This window comes from Heterodontus francisci, chromosome 15 (assembly GCF_036365525.1).
Source record: "Heterodontus francisci isolate sHetFra1 chromosome 15, sHetFra1.hap1, whole genome shotgun sequence".
Lineage (NCBI taxonomy): Eukaryota > Metazoa > Chordata > Chondrichthyes > Heterodontiformes > Heterodontidae > Heterodontus > Heterodontus francisci.
Genome location: NC_090385.1, coordinates 44,975,111 through 44,993,345, shown reverse-complemented (window position 1 = coordinate 44,993,345; position 18,235 = coordinate 44,975,111). Strand labels below are relative to the sequence as shown.

The following is an 18,235-nucleotide window of genomic DNA, read 5'->3' as shown; positions in this document are numbered from 1 at the left end:
CACATCCTAGGAAGGATATATTGGCCTTGAAGGGACTGCAGCATAGATTTACTGGAATGACATCTGGACTCTTAAAGGTTAAATTACAAGGAGAGATTACAGAAACTAGGGTGGTGTTCCCTGGAATTTAGAAGGTTAAAGGGTGATTTGATCAAAGTTTTCAAACTATTAAGGGGAACAGATAGGGTAGATGAGGGACACTACTTCTGCTGGTTGGGAAGTCTCGGGCTAGGGGGCATAGTCTAAAAATTAGAACAAGACCTTCCAGGAGTGAAATGAGGAAACACTTCTAAAGAGAAAGGGTGATAGAAGTTTGGAATTCTGCAAATGACAATTTATGTTTGATCAGTTGTTAATTTGAAATCTGAGATTGATAGATTTTTGTTAACCAAAGATAAGGGGCAAAGGAGGTATAGGGAATTAGGTCGCAGATTGGCCATGATCTCATTGAATGGCGGAACAGGCTTGAGGGGCTAAATGGCCTACTGTTCCAATTTTCATATGTTTTATGTTCCTATAATTAGACTTTATCCATTTCTATATACTGGTGGCATTACTCAGCTCAAATCTTGCAGTTTAATTTTTGTTGCTGTTCTCATGACTTGTTTTACTCTACTTTTCTTGTAATGTCTTTCAAATTAGAGGCTCCTGTCTTCCATCGTGTCTGTCACTTATTGATGTTTTTATTGCTTTTTAAAAAAAAAATCAATGGAGTTTTCTGTATTTGTACCAGGTAATTACTGAGTGATAACATAAGAAATAGGAGCAGGAATTAGGCCATTCGTCTGTGCGAGCTTGCTCCGTCATTCAGTAAGATCATGGCTGATTTTCTCACTCAATTCCACCTTCCTGAACTATCACCATATCCCTTGATTTTCTTGGTATCCAAAAATCTATCAGTGACTTGAATATACTAAATGGCTGAACATCCATACTTCTCTGTGGTAGAGAATTCCAAAGATTCACAACTCTTTTTGAAGAAATTTCTCCTCCTCTCAGTCCTAAATGGCTGTCTATATCCCTTCACAACCTGTTTATGTCCTCCTCACAGCTTACTTTTCCACCTCCCTTTATATTGTCAGCAAACTTGAATATATTACAATTGGTCCCCTCATCTAAGTATTTAAAAAAGCTGAGGCCCAAGCACTGATCCTTGTGGTACTGCACTAGTTATAGCCCGCCAACCTGAAAATGACCCATTTATTCCTCTTCTGTTTTTTGTCCATTAGCCAATCCTCAATTCTTGCTATTACCTCCAATCCCGCAGAAAAGTATTTCCATCTGTATGGCATTATATAGTGGTGGTGCAGATAGATTGAGGTTTCTATTTAACAGGTCAAGAATGAATGTAGCAATGCAATAATATCTATTCCTAATTAAGCTGATGTTATAAATTGAAGTCTGACTCCTGTGAATTTTATGTTTAAAGATTTCTTTTGACTTGTGTTTTTTTTAAAAATTGCCCTTTTGATAAACATATAAATATTTAACTTGGTATTCTTGCTTCCTTTTGCTGCTCAAAGCTTGGCTCAGTTGCAGTGCTTCCATCTTTGAGTTAAAAGTTTTGGGTTTCAGCCCCAACCCAAGACTTGAGCATATCCAGTGCAGTCCTGAGGGAATGCTGAATTGTCAGATGAGCTGCACATTGGATGAGATGTTAAACCAAGGCCATGTATGTTGCTTGATGATTCAGGTGGCTGTTAAAGATCCCAAGGCATTGTTTGAAGAAATTCAGTGAGTTTTATTGGTGCAGCTGGCAGTTCTCCCTTAGCCAACACCACAAAAACAGAACAGCTGTTCATTTATTGCTTTTTATCGAATCCTGCTATATGCAAAGTGGCTACCACATTTGGGTACATAATAACCATTACTGCATTTCAAATTCAGTGTTTGTGTAACACCTGAGATATTCTGAGAGATTATTCGAAGGCATTTTTTTATACCTTCTCTTTCCCTAACCCATCCTCCAATAGGAAAGGATACTTTGATGCTCTGAGCTTAGAATTGAGCTTAGAATTTTCTTTCCCACCCCCACTGCTGAATCATAATTGAGTTTGAATGGGAAATGGAACTGTCTAATGCCCATTTATGGTGATGAGTGTAGTCTCCATTTATGCACACTTCTAAGGAACTTTATTCAAAACATTTCTAAAATCTTGCAGTTTCTTTTGAATTTACTTTTATTCTCCTTACTGGTATGATTCAAATACACTGCTAAATTTTACTAGATTTGTTAAATCTGTACTCTTGCTTATTTGCTGTTAAGCGTCTAGCGTTGCCACTGAAAGCAGCTTCTAGGAGGTATATGACAGCAATCTGGGTTCGTTCTCTTTCATACACTTTTTACCCCCTGCCATACCTCAGGAATCTGACAGTGGTCTTTGCACAGAAAACGCCTGGGCTCAACTTGACTGTTCCCTATGCTTTGCAATTGAGGTTAGGAATTTAGCAGAAGTTAGGATACCATGTATAACCCAATCTTTGTCAATGCAAAGTACCTTCTGCTATGACTAATATAGACAAAAATGTCAGAAACCCCTGGGCAATTTTAACATTGGATTTCTATTTGTTTTCTTGCAGGATACTGGTTTATCAGAAAGTATGGACATAGATCACAACTCCAGTGCTATTTTTGAAGATGTGGAAAAGAATGACTTCAAACATGAATTTAGTTCTGATTTCTCTGTAAGTTAGTTTCAAATTTGCTTTTGCCCATGTAGTAGTATTGTTTCCCTGACTGTTATTCTCCCTGCCTCTGTTCCTTGATTTTGGGGGTTGGTAAGGGTGGGGGCTGCTGTTTTGTCTCTGGATCTTTGCCAATATACTGATCGTGAATAATCTTAAGACATTACTCACAGTGGAAAAAAAATCATTTGGGGTATGTTAGTGTATTCATTCTTCAGTTTTACTTGGTACTGCTTTGAGGTGCCATTGATGACAGTGTACTACTTCAGTTGGGCACGTAACCATTCAACCATTCTCTTACTTTGGAGGACTATATAGCATTCACCACCTTGCCTTACAAATGCAATGCAATTAAATCTTTTTCTGTTCTGTCTCATTGTAGTTATAGTTTTGGGTTTATCACTGAATGGAGCATAACTTTAGTGTGGTTTTGTGTAAAAAGCAGATACTCCTTTGCACATTCGAACGTGAAAAAATTTATAGCTGGTGTGTGGAATTCTCCTGATGGCTGGAATGTGATTCACAGCCATCTATGGTTCAGATACAACATCTACAGGTCTCAAGTTGATAGTGAAATATAATTGCAGCCTTTGAGGGAAAGAAATGAACTCTTCCAGAAACCTACCATAAATGGATTGATGATCAGCAGTAATAATGTTTGACTCTGTGTGGCAGATTTTTTGAAGCCTGTTTAGTACATAATAAGTATGGTTACTCTAAAGTTTGCTTTCTGATGCCATCTGTGGCAACACAGTTGTTTCCATTGATTTTATTGTTAGTAACTAGTAGATACTGAACTTGTTTGAAAGCCTTGCTCACAGCTACCTGATCAGCCTATTTAAAAGTGACACAGTATTTTTTCATTTTTTACGAAGATGATATTTTTCTATTTTTGCACCTATTTTGATCCCCTCCCCTCTTTGCCTTTTTGAAGGCATGGATTCTCTCTTTGGGTATAGTTCCATGGTGGCCTGGCTGCAGTTCCTTTCTTCACTTGTGAGTTTAAACTGTTAATTTCATTAATCTGTTTGACCATGGGAGCATCAACATGGAGCCCGACTTCATACACATACAAGCAGGGATGTCTGGATAGCAATCAGAAGTAAGAACCATGACCGGCTTTTGGAAAGTGGGGTTGGGGTTGGTTGGTGATGGCACTGTTACGACCAGGTGAGGATGGGATCTCAGGCTCCCCTCTCACCCCTTTCCTGGTTTGGCCATAACAGGGTTTAACTTTTAAAACAGTGTTTTTAGCTTCCCCTCAGTGAGTCCTTGCTCACTGCTCTCTCATTGTAATTATCAAGGAACCAATCAGACAGGCTTTTCTCAGGTTTAAACAAGAAAGGTGTAAGTTTATTAACCTTAACCCTCTACCTCAGTTAAAACTACTAAAAATACATGACGCAACTATGTTAGCATGCATATGTGATAAACACACACACAATTGGATATAGAGGAGGAGAAAGAATTAAAGTGGGAAGGTTTGAAGTAGTAGATAGAATTCAGTTACTGTTTTTTTTAGTTTTGCTGTGAAGTCTTTGATTGAAGTTAAATTTTGCAGTTTGCATTGGGGCCCAGTGCACACTTTCAAACTTGTTTCACTGGGTACCAGAAGGCTGCAGGGGTCTTCTGTCTTGTGGCTTAAGTTACTTCTGTGGGTCACTGGAACTTTGTGTGAGAGACAGAAAGAGAGAGACCTTGCTTCGCTCTGGTCTTCAAAATTGCAGTCTGCCAAAAACTTTACTGTGATTCACAATTCAATCAATTCCCAGGTTGGCCAGCAGGTTAGTCTTGTGACCAGCTCTGTCTTTGTTACAGCGTCACTTGCGAGGGTTGTTGATTCTTCAAAGCATATTAGACACACTCAGTGGTGGGGTAGAGTGTTGGCTGTTACACAGTCAGTGACTCTCAATGTCTTTTGATCATCACTATTGACAAAACCCATCTGGCTATTGAATCAGGGAGCACTTCCATTATCTGTCTAGGCAACTGTCTCTCAGAATGTAAATGTGCAGCCATGTTTTCAGCCACTGCTCTGTGGTCCTTTTCAAAAGTTATGTTCACTGTCCAGTAAACGTTAAAATAGTGTTCCATATGCTGAAATTAATATGTTTCCATTCGGCAGGTGTGATTTCCGTCACACCTCCACCTCCGGCCGAATGAAATGCGACATTGGGAGAGCATTTCATTATAAATTAGAAGGAAGAGAAAGTACAGGAAAACACACATGCATTTCTCTCATTCATTCAGAAATCTTAAAATTATTATAACCTGTCTTTCCTTTGTAGCAGTGCTGCTTCAAACCTGCTTTTCCCTTGAGGTGGGTCTGAGATAGTTATGGGTTTAAACTTTCTTCACTATCAGCCTGCAATACATTGGGAATGGGCATCCCAATAAACATGTGATTTTTGGGGAGGTTTGCACATTTCCATGATTGTCTCGGGTGCCTTTGTTCCTGTTGAGGTCTGCAGGGGGATGGTTACATTTAATTAGTCCTGGTTTGGAGCTCTGATTATGGGGGTTGGCAGTGGGTGGATACACTCTGATCTCCCTTTCAGTGCTCTGATGAGTCATGCAAGTGCTTTTCACTTTAGGGTATTGTGGGTTCCCATTTCTCCTGACTGAGGGAGAATTCTTTGCTAATCTTCCCTTTGTCCTCTGGGACACTCCTGCTTACAGGTATTTGTCCAAATTTCACTGCACTCCCCATGCGGCACTTCGACTAGGTGAGGCATCGCCCTCAGTTTCCTTGACTTCTTGACTTTCTTTGTCCTTGCAGGTTTCTGCAAATGCTGTTAGCAATTCTGGTGTTTCTGGTGTCTGCATTTACATAGGAGGATGTGGGGTCTAATGTTTCCACCATTTCGGGGTTGGCTGACTAGACAGCAGGGGTTTTCATTTGGGAATCCCGCCTGGCTTCCTTTAACCTGTCCTCCTTGTCCCTTTTTCCCCTTTCCTCTCTAACTTTTTGCCAGCCCTGTGCCCTTTTGCTCTTGGCAATGGTCCCTTACAATTCACCAGTCCTCCAAGCGCCGGTGCAGATTTCACTGCAGGTTGGGGTTTCCCCTCAACCTGGCACATGTGGCAACTCCTACAGTACTCACCATGTCTTTGTGGAGTTTTGGTCAACCAAACTGCTGTCTTATGCAGGCTTTGGTTTTTCGTATACCAATATGTACAGCCACTGTAATCTCATGGGTCATTCTTAATATTTCTCTCCGGTACCTCTGCGGCACCACTAACTGGTGAACCACTCTCCTCTCTTTGTCCTCAGGTCTGTGAGGAGAACTCCGTTTCCTCATCAGTACCTCATTTTTTAAATAATAGCAATCAGGACTCCCTCTGCTTCAGTTTCAGTCTGGGCAGCCTGTGCTAACTCTCTCAGTATTGGGTCTGCTCGCTGAGCCTCAGCTGGGCAAGATCCAGTTAATCCATTCCCTGGGTTCTTTAACTTTCCAAAGTTTCAGACCGACAGACCTCATGGTAATCTGTCTGCAGTGCCAATTCAGTCTCCTTTGGAGGAACTGGTTTGGTCATGGCCTGATTCACTACACATTCAGGGGAACTGCAGGGGACCGTCTCCTGCCACTGCCCTGTCTCTCTGATCTCCTTCGGTCTCTCTATCACTACTGGGGAAGCTACCACCTTTGCCCCTGCCAGATCATTACCTAGGAGCAGGTCAACCCCATCCACAGGCAAACCAGGAACAATCCCTATGGTCACCGGTCCCGAAACTAGGTTGCACTCCAAGTGCACCCTGTGTAAAGGTACAGGCGTACACTGCCCTCCAATACCATTCACCACCATTCTGGTATTTACTGCACTCTCTGGGGGGGAAAGGGCAGGCCTTTTCCCAGTAAAAGGGATCTAGTGGCCCATGTATCCCTGAGTATTGCTATAGGCTTGCTTGTCTCGCTTGAGGGGTACGGGATTACTCTCTCTTCAGACGCAAAATCCTGATCACCTTCAGGAATCCTATTAAATTTTCCTGAACCCGCAGCACTCTGTTATCTGGGTCTTACTATTGCTGCAGTTAAAGCCACAGCATGTTCTGCTGTGATTTCAATCAGGGTCACTTCTCCTTTACTGAGTGGATGTGCCCTGATTAACTTTACAGGCTTTCCCCATAGTTTCCAGCAATCAGCTCTTAGATAACCTGCCTTATTACAATGGAAGCACACAGGCCTCTGGGTATCACTCCTATTTACCGCGCTATCCTTTTTGGCTGGAGGAGGGCCCCCTGTGTGTTCAGCTTTTCTTTCTCTCCCAGGATTGCTTGAGCTCCTATCACCTTCCCACCGTTTGTCCTTTTCGGATTTGTGGGGGTGACTAGGAAAGATTTTCCCTTGGGGGAACCGACTTGTAGATTAGGGCAAACTCATCAGCCAGAACTGCGGCTTGCCTCGCTCTCTGTACTTTTTGTTCCTCCACGTGGGTCTTTATGGAGAGGGGGAGAGAGTTTTTAAATTCCTCTAGCAAAATCACCTCTGAGGTTTTCATAGCTGGGCTGCACTTTAGAAGCCGTCAGCCACTGGTCAAAAGCCAGCTGCTTACTTCTGTCAAACTCCAAGTAGGTTTGATCAGCTTGCTTCCTGAGGGTTCGGAAATTCTGGCGGTAGGCTTCCCTACTAGCTCATATGCCCCGAGGATAGCATTTTTTGTCAATTCATAATTTGAAGAACTCTCATCTGGCAACAGGGATTAAACCTCATGGGCTTTTCCTGTTGGCTTACTTTGCAACAGAAGAGTCTAACTCTCAGCTGACTATTTTAGCTGCCTTGCAAGTTTCTCAAAAGATGCAAAAATTGTTTCCATATCTCCCTCATTGAATTTTGGAATCAGTTGGGAAATTTCTAAAAACTCAGTACACGGCTCCATACTACTTGTATTTTCCATGCTTTCACTGGGGTTACTCTGCCGCCCCCTAACTAACTCAAGCCGCCTCAGCTCGTTCCTTCTGGAAATTTCTTTCCCCCTCTCCCTCCTGTCTGCCAAAAATCTTATTGTGATGCACATTCAGTCAATTCCCATGTTGGCCAGCAGGTTAGTCTTGTGACCAGCTTTTTGTTTGCCACAGTATCGAGGATTGTTGATTCTTCAAAGCTTACTAGACACATTCGGTGTGGGGTGGGGGTGGGGGGGGAGCGGGTGTTGGGTGGCGGTGTAGAGTGCTGGCTCTTACACAGACAGTGACTCTCAATGTTTTTTGATCATCACTATTGACAAAATCCATCAGGCTAATTGAATCAGGAAGCACTCCCATTGTCTCTTAAGGCAACTGTCTTTCAGAATGCAAATGTGCAGCCATGTTTTCAGCCACTGTTCTGTGGTCCTTTTCAACGAGTTATGTTCACTGTCCAGTAAATGTTCAAATAGTGTTCCATATGCCAAAGTTAATATGTTTCCATTTGGCAGGTATGGTTTCCATCAGAGCATCCAGAAAAATACAATTGCATGAAGTATTGACTGAACGCTACAGCTGCCCATGATTACATTTCAGCTCATGTAAATTGATTTTTTTCCCCCTCTGCTCTGTAGATGTTTTCTCCTCCAATGCATTGTGAATCCAAAGCCAGCCCATCCCCGGAAAAACCTGCCTCAGAAAAGGACATGAAGCTATTACAGAAAGAAAAGATAAATGAAGTCGCTTTTCCCTCACCGTATGATCAGTCCAGGCATATACAGTATGCCACGCACTTCCCTATTCCTCAGGTAAGGGGGGTGGGTGGCGGTGGTGAGATGAAGTGTTTGTGTTCAGCATGTTTAGCTTTTTGTTGTTTGCTTTATAAAACATACACGGATCAAAAATCCATTGGCCAGGTTCCTGTTGTTGTGCCAGCATCACACTTGCTAGCGCTGATCCCACCAGAGTTTCTGGAGTCACTGGGAGGGTACTGCATTTGTATGGGTCTAGTGGCACATGCAGCACTATAGACACATCTTGAGTACTTGCTTGGTGCATGCAGCCAGAAACTGAAATCCTATTTTCTGTCCTTTTCAGCTTCCTTTATAAGGGAGTTGATAGTAATATAATTATAAAATAAACTTTGTCCACATTTCTGGGTCCAGGTGGAGTATCTACAGCCTTCAGAAGGGTGCAAATGACATACTCCACCTAGACCCAAAAATGTGGGCAAAGTTTATTTTAAAATTATATAACTGCTAAGGGGGGAGGGTGGCGGTGGTGAGATGAAGTGTTTATGTCCAACATGTTTAAGCTTTTTGTTATCTGTTTTATAAAACATACACAGATCAAAAATCCATGGGCCAGGTTCCTGGCTGTTGTAGATCTACCTGGTAAGAGTGGACGTTGTACTGGCAGTGCAATTAAAGCTTTCTTTTTGGGTGGGCTTTTGTTAGTGTAGCATTTTAATCACTGGAAATCTGAAATATAAATATTGGAAATACACAGCAGGTCCGTCAGTATCTTAAAGAAAAGCAGATTAACAATTTCGATGGATTCCTCCACTACATCTGAAACTGTAACCCATTTTTTGCTTTCAGACGCTGATTAACCTGCTGTGTATTTCTGGCATTCTCTGTTTTTATTTAAATATATTAATTTACTGTTTCAATATTTCTCATAATTGTAGTTTGAAAAGAGAGCCTGCAGTTAACACAGTAACCTTACTTCTGTGCCTACGTTGTCTATTTGTTTCCCTTGTTCTCTTTCCCCCCCCCCAAACACCCCACCTGTTCTACTCGGCCCATACATATCGAACAGGAAGAATCAGCAAGTCACGAATGTAACCAGCGCCTGGTGGTTCTGTATGGTGTTGGGAAACAACGAGATGAAGCTCGGCACATAATTAAAAAAATAACCAAAGACATCCTGAAGGTTTTGAACAAGAAGAGTACTGCAGAGACTGGTAGGTAGTTTTTTGGGATGTATTGAATGTTGCAAGTTCTGGTTATGAATCCCTTAGATCAGGTTCACATTTGTCAGGTGCACCTTTGGCACTTTATGTAGGATGGGCGTGAATAAGCATTCTCTCTCACGATGTTTGGAAACACTTTTCTCCTAGATATAACTTGTTCCAGATATGTATTTGTATGGTTACGACCGAAGCGGGAGGAGAGCATACTAGTTTCTCTAGTTCCACTTCTCCACAGGTCACAACATTTATTTAAATGTGTACCCAGTTACAGATATAGCCAATTATATACTCTATTTTTATTTCAGAATAAAATCCACCAACCAGGCTTCTTTAATAAACAAGACGTATTCAGTAAAGATGCAAAGCATTAACACACAGATTGAAATATAAAAGTTCCCTTCTACCTTAGCCCAATGCTCACAGACACCGGTTATAGAAAAAAGGTTTTCTCTGCAGAGATCTTTTTACAAAAAAGATGGAAAAGAATACTTTGGCTCAATACTTGTTAATTCTTGAAGGAAAAGGAGAAGATTAGGAATGATATCAGTTGTCCCTTTATTCTGGCATCCCAAATACGCGTAGATGGCTATCACTGGGATCTTTCTGGAGCAGTTCTTTTCAGACAGCGTCGAGAATTAGTCTGGAAGGCTTTTCGGAAGAAATGAAGAAATCAGGGGTTTTAGCTATCACACACTGGATTCACAGGGTTTCTCAGCGAGGTGGAGAAATGATGAACTGGTGTCTTCTCTCTTAGCAGGCTGACCCCCAACTGACTCAAAACAATGTCCAAAACGAAATCAACTCTTGATCACCATAAATCTTGATATGTCACTTCTCTACAAACAACTCCCCCTAGTCACCAAGGCTTTTGCTGTTTACTTAGCTGAAGACATGTTCCAGCAAGTTGTTTTTAAACAGAAAGCTCAAGTCCCAAAGTCCTTCCGGTGACCTTTTTTAAAAAAACACAACGCCCAGCATCTATGCAATCACTTCAGTCCTCCAAAGGAATCCATTTCCACAATTTTAAAATACGCGTCCTCAAAAATTTTTTTTAAAAAATTGAAGCACTTTCATAACAATACATATATGTACTTCTGTATAATACAGCAAATATAACTCCAGTGTTATTCTCCTGAAGGTGTTGACTCTTACTATGGCTTGATTCCATGGATGCCAAATGCTCTGAGACTTTTCCCAAAAAGCCATTCTTCTTTTATAAGCTTCGGTTGTGAATGGGTTTTGGTGGGGTCTTCAGCAAATCATGGCAGTGTTTGGTGACACACAGAATAATAGAGTTGTACAACACAGAAGGAGACCATCCAGCCTATCAAGTCTGCAGGCTCTTGCAAAATGCAATCCAGTAACTCCCACTCCCTTGCTCTTTCCCCAATTCTTTTCTCCTTCAAGTATTTATCCAATTCCCTTTTGAATGCTATTAGTGGATCTGTATCCACCACCCTCTCAGGCAGTGCATTCTAAATCTTAATCATTTGTTCCATTTAAAAATAAAAGTTTTTCCTCGTATCACCTCTGGTTCTTTTGCCAGTCACCTGAAGTCTATGCCCTCTGGTTATCGACCCTTAGTCTTTGAAAGAAATTTCTCTCTATTTAGTCCAAGTAAACCATCCAAGATGTTAAACACCTGTATCAGTTTCCTTTTAGCCTTCTCTGCTCTTTGGTAAACAGCCCCAGCTTTTCCAGTCTATCCACGTAACTGTAATCCCTCATGTTTGGAACCATTCCAATAAATCTTTTCTAAGTCCTCTCCAAAGTCGTTATGTCCTTCCCAAGGTGTGGTACTCAGATTTAGACACACTGCTCCAGCTGGGGCTGAACTAGTGTTTTATATTGGTTTAGCATAACTACCTGACTTTTTTTAAAACTCCGAGCCTCAATTTATAATGCCATGCACCCCATTTGCTTTGCTAATGAGTCCTGCACCTTCAAAGATTTGTGTCTAAACACCCCAAATATCCCTGTTCTTGCACCTCCTTTAAAATTGTACCATTTAACTTGTATTGTCTCTCCAAACTATATAATTTCACACTTCTCTGCGTTGAATTTTATCTGCCATGTGTCCACCCAGCCTGCCTATGTCCTCTAGAAGTCTATTGCTATCTTCCTCACTATCAGCTGTGCTTCCAAGTTTCATGCCATCTGCAAATTTCAGAAATATTTCTCTGTACCCCCAAGTCCATGTCATTAACATATATCAAATCCAGCAGTGGTCCCAGTGCTATACCCTGGGGATCTCCACTGTATACTCCCTCCAGTCCGAAAAGCCACGATTCACCACAACACTCTGTTTTCTATCGCTTAACCAATTTTGTGTCCATGCTGCTACTTTTTATCCCATGAGCTTCAGTTTTGCGAACAAGCCTAATATGTGGTACTTCATCGTATGTCTTTTGAAACTCTGTATATTTGCGCTGTCCTCATCCACCCTCTATTATCTCATCAAAACTCAACATATGCATACACTTTCCTGCAGAAATCATTGGGGAACCCTAGCAGATTTCTCTCCCAGCTCTTTAGCCAGGAGACTGGAGATCAACAGCATCCATTACCGCTAACTAGCTGGGAGCAGCTGACTCAAAAGGTAACTCAAAATTGACTTGAAAGCCCACCTTATAATTTATCATGCACTTGGATTGATAAGTTAATAGTTGTTTTAAAATTTCACTAAATCCTGAGGATGATGAATGGTAGGATGGGGATATGTGCTTGTGATTACCCATATAGGGGCATACTGACATCTCTGAAATCTTTGGGGAGATGCAGAAGAAAGGCCTGACTTGTCCTCACGAGGTGCAGAATTGCCCTGTACTGTACTTGCATACTACATAAGAACAACAACAATTTTATTTTATATAGAGCCTTTCATTACCCCAGGATATTCCAAAGTGCTTTACATTCAATCTTCTTTCTTAGGCAGTCCCTCAGGATTGAGAATGACTTGCATCCACCCGGTTCACTGCATTCTAAGATGGCTAACGTAAACCGCAGACTCCAACGCATGTGGGTCAGGTGGTGTTTGAAGCATCGAGTAAATGAGTTTCTTGGGGGTGCTGTGCGCTCCTTCCGCTGCCTGGACTTGGCCTGCATGTGCTCCTGCTGAAGTCTCTCTCGGTGCTTGGTGCGTTCCTAAATGCTCCTTATCCATTTTGGGTGGCTGCGGGCCAGGGATTCCCATGAATCGGTGTGTATGTTGGATCTCTTCAGGGATGCTTTAAGAACATCCCCAAAGTATTTCCTTTGTCCTCCTGGGAGTCTCTTGCCACAGTGAAGTTTGGAGTAGAGCTGGTGTCAGGCATACAAACAACGCGACCCGCCCAGCAAAGTTGGCTTTGGGTGATTAGCGCCTCGATGCGAGAAATGTTGGGAAAGGATGCTGACATCAGAAAATGCCTATCCTGCCAGCAAAATCACAGGATTTTGTGGAGACAGCATTGGTGGTATTTCTCCAATGCCTTGAGGTGCCTGCTGTTGATTGTTCAAGCTTCTGGAGCATATAAGAGTGCAGGGTCATGCTGTGCAGTAAACCATGACCTTAATACCAGGTTTGAGGTCCTGGTCCTTGAACACCTTTTTCCTCAATTGGCCAAAGGCTGAGCTGGCATGTTGGAGATGGTGATGGATTTTGTCATCCTACGTGTGCCAGTGTTGAGAGGAAGCTCCTGAGATATGGAAAGTGGTCCACGTTTTCTAGGGTCGTGCCAGGGATCTTGATTGGGGATGACATTTTACCGTGGGAGCAGTTTCCGGATGTTCAAAGTAAGTCCCATTCTCTTGTATGCTTTGGTGAAGGAGTCAACAATGACTTGGAGTTCAGTGTCTGAGTGAGCACGTACACTAGCGTCATCTGCTTACTGAAGCTCAAGGTTGGAGTGACCTTAGTTTTGGAGTGGAGGCAACGAAGGTTAAACAATTCCCTGTCCATTCTGTAAGTTATCCCCACTTCAGTGGGGAGCTTGTTGGAGGTGAAGTGCACAATTACGGTGAGGAATACGAAGAAGAGGGTTGGTGCGATGACATAGCTTTGTTTGACCCCAGTCGTCACTGAGATAGGATCTGTCATGGTCCCATTAGTAAAGATCATGGCTTGCATGTCCTCATGTGGTAGGCAAAGAATGGTAGCAAATTTCTGAGGGCAGCCAACTTTAAGGAAGATTCTCCATAAACCCTCATGGCTGACAAGAGTCAAAGGCTTTCATGAGGTTGAAAAAGGCCATATATAGTGGTTGGTGCTACTCCCTGCATTTTTCCTGGATTTTCTGCGCAGTGAAGGTCATATCTGTAGTTCCTCTCAGTGGGAGAAATTCCTTTATGTTTTGTGTTTTTTGTTGTACCGCTGCTTTCAGACACATAGGTCTGCTGGTTTTGTCGAAGTGTGTTGATTCTCCAAGTCTATGACTGCTTTGCGCTTAAGGTCGATTAGCTCCTGTATCTCTCGGTCACTCTTGTCGAAACAATCTATGTGTTTCGAGGTAGGGAAGCCAAGAACCTCTTCACAAGTGCTGAGTATGATGGACTTTAGAGTGGACCAAGCACTGTCGATGCACTGTGGCTCCTTTTGGCCAGGAGTCGAGAGGTTACCGATAAGGTGCTAGCTGAGAAAAGCTGCCTTTGCAGGATCCTTGAGAACTTCAGTGTTGATTTTCTTGTGGCAGTGTTTCTGTTGCCATTGCTGTTTAGGGGCCAGGTTGATGGAGATGATGATTTCTGACGAAATGGTGTTGGTTATGACAAGGTCATGTTCTAAGTATTTCATCAAGCGACGGACTTCATTGGGGCTTGCTTTCCCTACTCCTTCCTTGCCAATCACAGTCTTCCAGAGGTCCGTATCCTTCCTGACTCCGACATTGAAGTCACCAAGGAGAATCAGCTTGTCCCCCTGGGACTTGGGTTAGGGATTGCTCAAGGTTGGGGTAGAATCCCTCTTTAGCCTTGCCCCTCGCACCTAGGTTAGGAGGCACTGACGACAGTGGCATACTGATTCTTTGTTAGGGTGAGCCAAAGAGTCATGAGGCGCACCCTTATCCCACAGGGGAAGTCACTGAGACACCAGACAAGCTTATTCTTGATGGTAAAGCCCACCTCATGAAGGCCTCTTTCCTCTTCTAGGTTGCTCTTCCAGAAAAAGATGTTCCTGCTGCCTTGTTCCTTGAGCTGACCTCCTCCTGCTCACCATGTCTCAATCAGGGCAGCAATATCGATACCGTAGTGTCTGAGTTCTGAGTTACCATAGAGTGCGCCGTTCAGGTCTGTCGTTGTTGGGGTTGTTCTGTTGTTCCAGGTCCTGAACTTAATTTGAGAAGTGGAAGATGTCTGTATGTGCAATCTTTTAACGTGGAGTGGCCGTTGCACACCAGCTACCACACAGTTTTATCAGAGTGAGGTCTTGATCCAATGGCAAGGGAAGTTCAAGACGGTTGGAAACCAGGCTCTGCTGCATAACATTAACACACTTGACACATAGACATCCGCAAGGTGTGTAGAGAGACACGGGCACATACATTACCTACACCACCCCATATTCTCCACCCCTAAACCTCCCCCAGCCCCTCTCCCGGATTCCTTCTGCATCAATCCCTACCCATCCTCACCCACATTTAAGCCTACCTCACCCTCCGTTCCCTCCCTCCAGATTTTCTCTTCCTCTGTCGGATCCCTCTCATTTCAGCTCCCATCCCTCCCACATCCTTAGCTAACTGCTGTCCCAGAAATCTCTGGCTACAGCAGCCCCCCCACTCCCCACCTCTCCCTCTGCCTCCACCCCTCCCTGCTTTTCTCTCCCCTGCTCTCTCCCACAGTCTCCCACTTTTTCTCTTCCACTCCTCCCTTACGTGAGGCAGGCCGCTGGGACTGGGCCCCCTCGCCCCCGAGGCTGCAAAACCTGCTGCTGGGACCAGGCCCCTCAAGGCTGCAGTTCATGCTAATAAATCCTCTGCACTATTTAAAAACTATTTGCACTGGAAAATCCCTCTGCATTATTAAAACTATTCACACTAGTAGATCACTTGGCACTGTTTAAAACTATTTACGTAAGTAAATCAGCGGCATCTCCCGGGTCTCTCAGGATGGCACGACACTTTCGACAGCCGATGAAGTACTGTTGAAGGCCCTGCAAACAGCAGTGTGATAATGTCCAGATAATCAGTTTTAGTGGTGTGGATTGAGAGTTTACTTTGGCCAGAGCACCAGGAAAACTTCCCTGCTCTTCAGAAAAATGTCATGGGATATTTTACATCCATATAAGAGGACAGGTTCAGTTTCACATCTTTTCACATTTCACATACAAAAATGGAACTCCCTCCTCTTCTTCTTTGGCCTCCTTGTCTCGAGAGACAATGGGATGAGCCTGGAGGTGGTCAGTGGTTTGTGGAGCAGCGCCTGAAGTGGCTATAAAGGCCATTTCTAGAGTGACAGACTCTTCCACAGGTGCTGCAGAAATATTTGTTTGTCGGGGCTGTTACACAGTTGGCTCTTCCCTTGCGCTTCTTTCTTTTTTCCTGCCAACTGCTAAGTCTCTTCGACTCGTCACACTTTAGCCCCGCCTTTATGGCTGCCCACCAGCTCTGGCGATCGCTGGCAACTGACTCCCACAACTTGTGATCAATGTCACAGGACTTCATGTCGCGTTTGCAGACGTCTTTAAAGCGGAGACATGGACGGCCGGTGGGTCTGATACCAGTGGCGACCTCGCTGCACAATGTGTCTTTGGGGATCCTGCCATCTTCCATGCGGCTCACATGGCCAAGCCATCTCAAGCGCCGCTGACTCAGTAGTGTGTGTAAGCTGGGGATGTTGGCCGCTTCGAGGACTTCTGTGTTGGAGATACGGTCCTGCCACCTGATGCCAAGTATTCTCTGGAGGCAGCGAAGATGGAATGAAATGAGACGTCGCTCTTGGCACTCCCTCAGTACTGCATTAAATTATTAGCCTGTATTTTGTGCTTAAGTCTCTGGAGTGGTATTTGACCCACAACATTCGGATGCAAAAGCAAGAATGCTACCAGCTGAGCCATGGCTGACATACCTAAGGGCCTTTCACAGACGACCCAAGTGAGTTGCTCATCTTTCGGCCAGGTATATTGGTATATTGTTTGGTGCAGAAGAAAAATGGAAGGGGATAAGAGCATTTTACATTTAATTGCAGATTTGGCATTCCTTGACCCATCCTCTTGGCCTACTTCCAGCACTATTCCTTGCTTGATATAATAGCTTTGCATTTTCTGAAATGTTTTAGCAATGTCTCTGGGCTGTGCTGGAAATACTCAGGTCATTCAAATTTTCTTTCCCTACTTCTGAATAAAGTGGCTGGGCTCTGCATGTTGTCTAGCTTTTCTCAGCTGTTGTATCTTAGATTAATCTCTTCGACATGTCCCAACTCCCCATACTTTTAAGGGCACCTATCCTAGTTTTAAGATCTATGTAATTTTTTTGTAATATGCTTGAGGTATCTCCACAGGATCTCTCTCTATAGTCTTCAAAATTAAAAGAACCTCACATTCGACCTGATATTAAGTTTAAAATATGAAACAAATATATTAAACGATGAACAAAGTGGATAATCTATCCAGACAGTGATATAGTACAATTATATTTCTACAGAAAGCCTATTATTTAAATTGTTGAATAGGAAGATCAATGAGTCGCAACCTAATATAAAAGCAAAATACTGCGGATGCTGGAAATCTGAAATAAAAACAAGAAATGATGGAAATATTCAGCAGGTCTGGCAGCATCTGTGGAGAGAGAAGCAGAGTTAACATTTTGGGTCAGTGACCCTTCTCCACAGATGCTGCCAGACCTGCTGAGTATTTCCAGCATTTCTTAGATTCAAAAAGAATTGCCACATGTCTAACTGAATAAATTATGTTCTCATCTTTCCACCATCCTATCGCCCCTGTCATTGATGACCTACATTGGCTCCCATTCCCTAGTGTCTCAAATTTAGAATTCTTATACTCGATGTTTAAATTCCCTCAAAACCTTGCACTTTCTGATTTCTGTTACCTCTTCCAGATCTACAATCATCTTCCTGTCCTTTTCCACTCTGACTCTGCTCTCATATACATCTATCTTTCCCTTTTCTTTTTTTCGTTCAGCCACCTATGCCTACTACAAATCCCCTGTGTCTCCATCTCACTCTCCTCTATTAAGACCTTCCTAAATATTCACCTCTTCAGGCAAAATTTGATCATGCCATATTGGCTATGGTGCCATAATTGCTGGCTGCCCTCTGGTACCTTATCAAAATGGCATTCTTTATGTTTGAAGTTGGACAATGAGCACTAGTTGGCTATTCAGTCATTCAGGACGTAACAGTCAAGCCTGATCTTGTACTCATCAGGGGTTGCTGGATAGAGATTTGTAGGGGAAACTGTGATTTTTACCCCTTCCTGCTGACCCCTGGGTTGCTGCAGATATATAATATTGCATTTGCTTTTATATTATTGCAAAATGTCTGAAAAGTGGTCAACTTGGTGTTTTTAAAAATGCAATAACTGTTATCTAGGCAGAGCAATTGTTCTGCACTAGCAATGTCCTAAAAATTACTTGGAGGTGGATGGGGCTGATTAATTTTTATTTTGGTGGTTTTGGTTGAGTGTGCAGTGTTGGTCAGGGTATAGAACCACTGCTTTTCTTGGAATAATGATGTGAGTTTTT

General features: G+C 42.9%; 1 protein-coding gene across 2 annotated transcripts in view; it reads left to right on the top strand.

Moving 5' to 3' along the window:
- Positions 1-18,235, top strand: part of med12 (mediator complex subunit 12) — a 153,935-nt gene that overhangs the window by 42,020 nt on the left and 93,680 nt on the right. For both annotated transcript variants that reach the window (XM_068047477.1, XM_068047476.1), the window contains exons 14-16: positions 2,581-2,685; positions 8,224-8,397; positions 9,410-9,554. In XM_068047477.1, the coding sequence (XP_067903578.1) occupies positions 2,581-2,685; positions 8,224-8,397; positions 9,410-9,554 (424 nt within the window). The remainder of the gene's footprint in view (positions 1-2,580; positions 2,686-8,223; positions 8,398-9,409; positions 9,555-18,235) is intronic.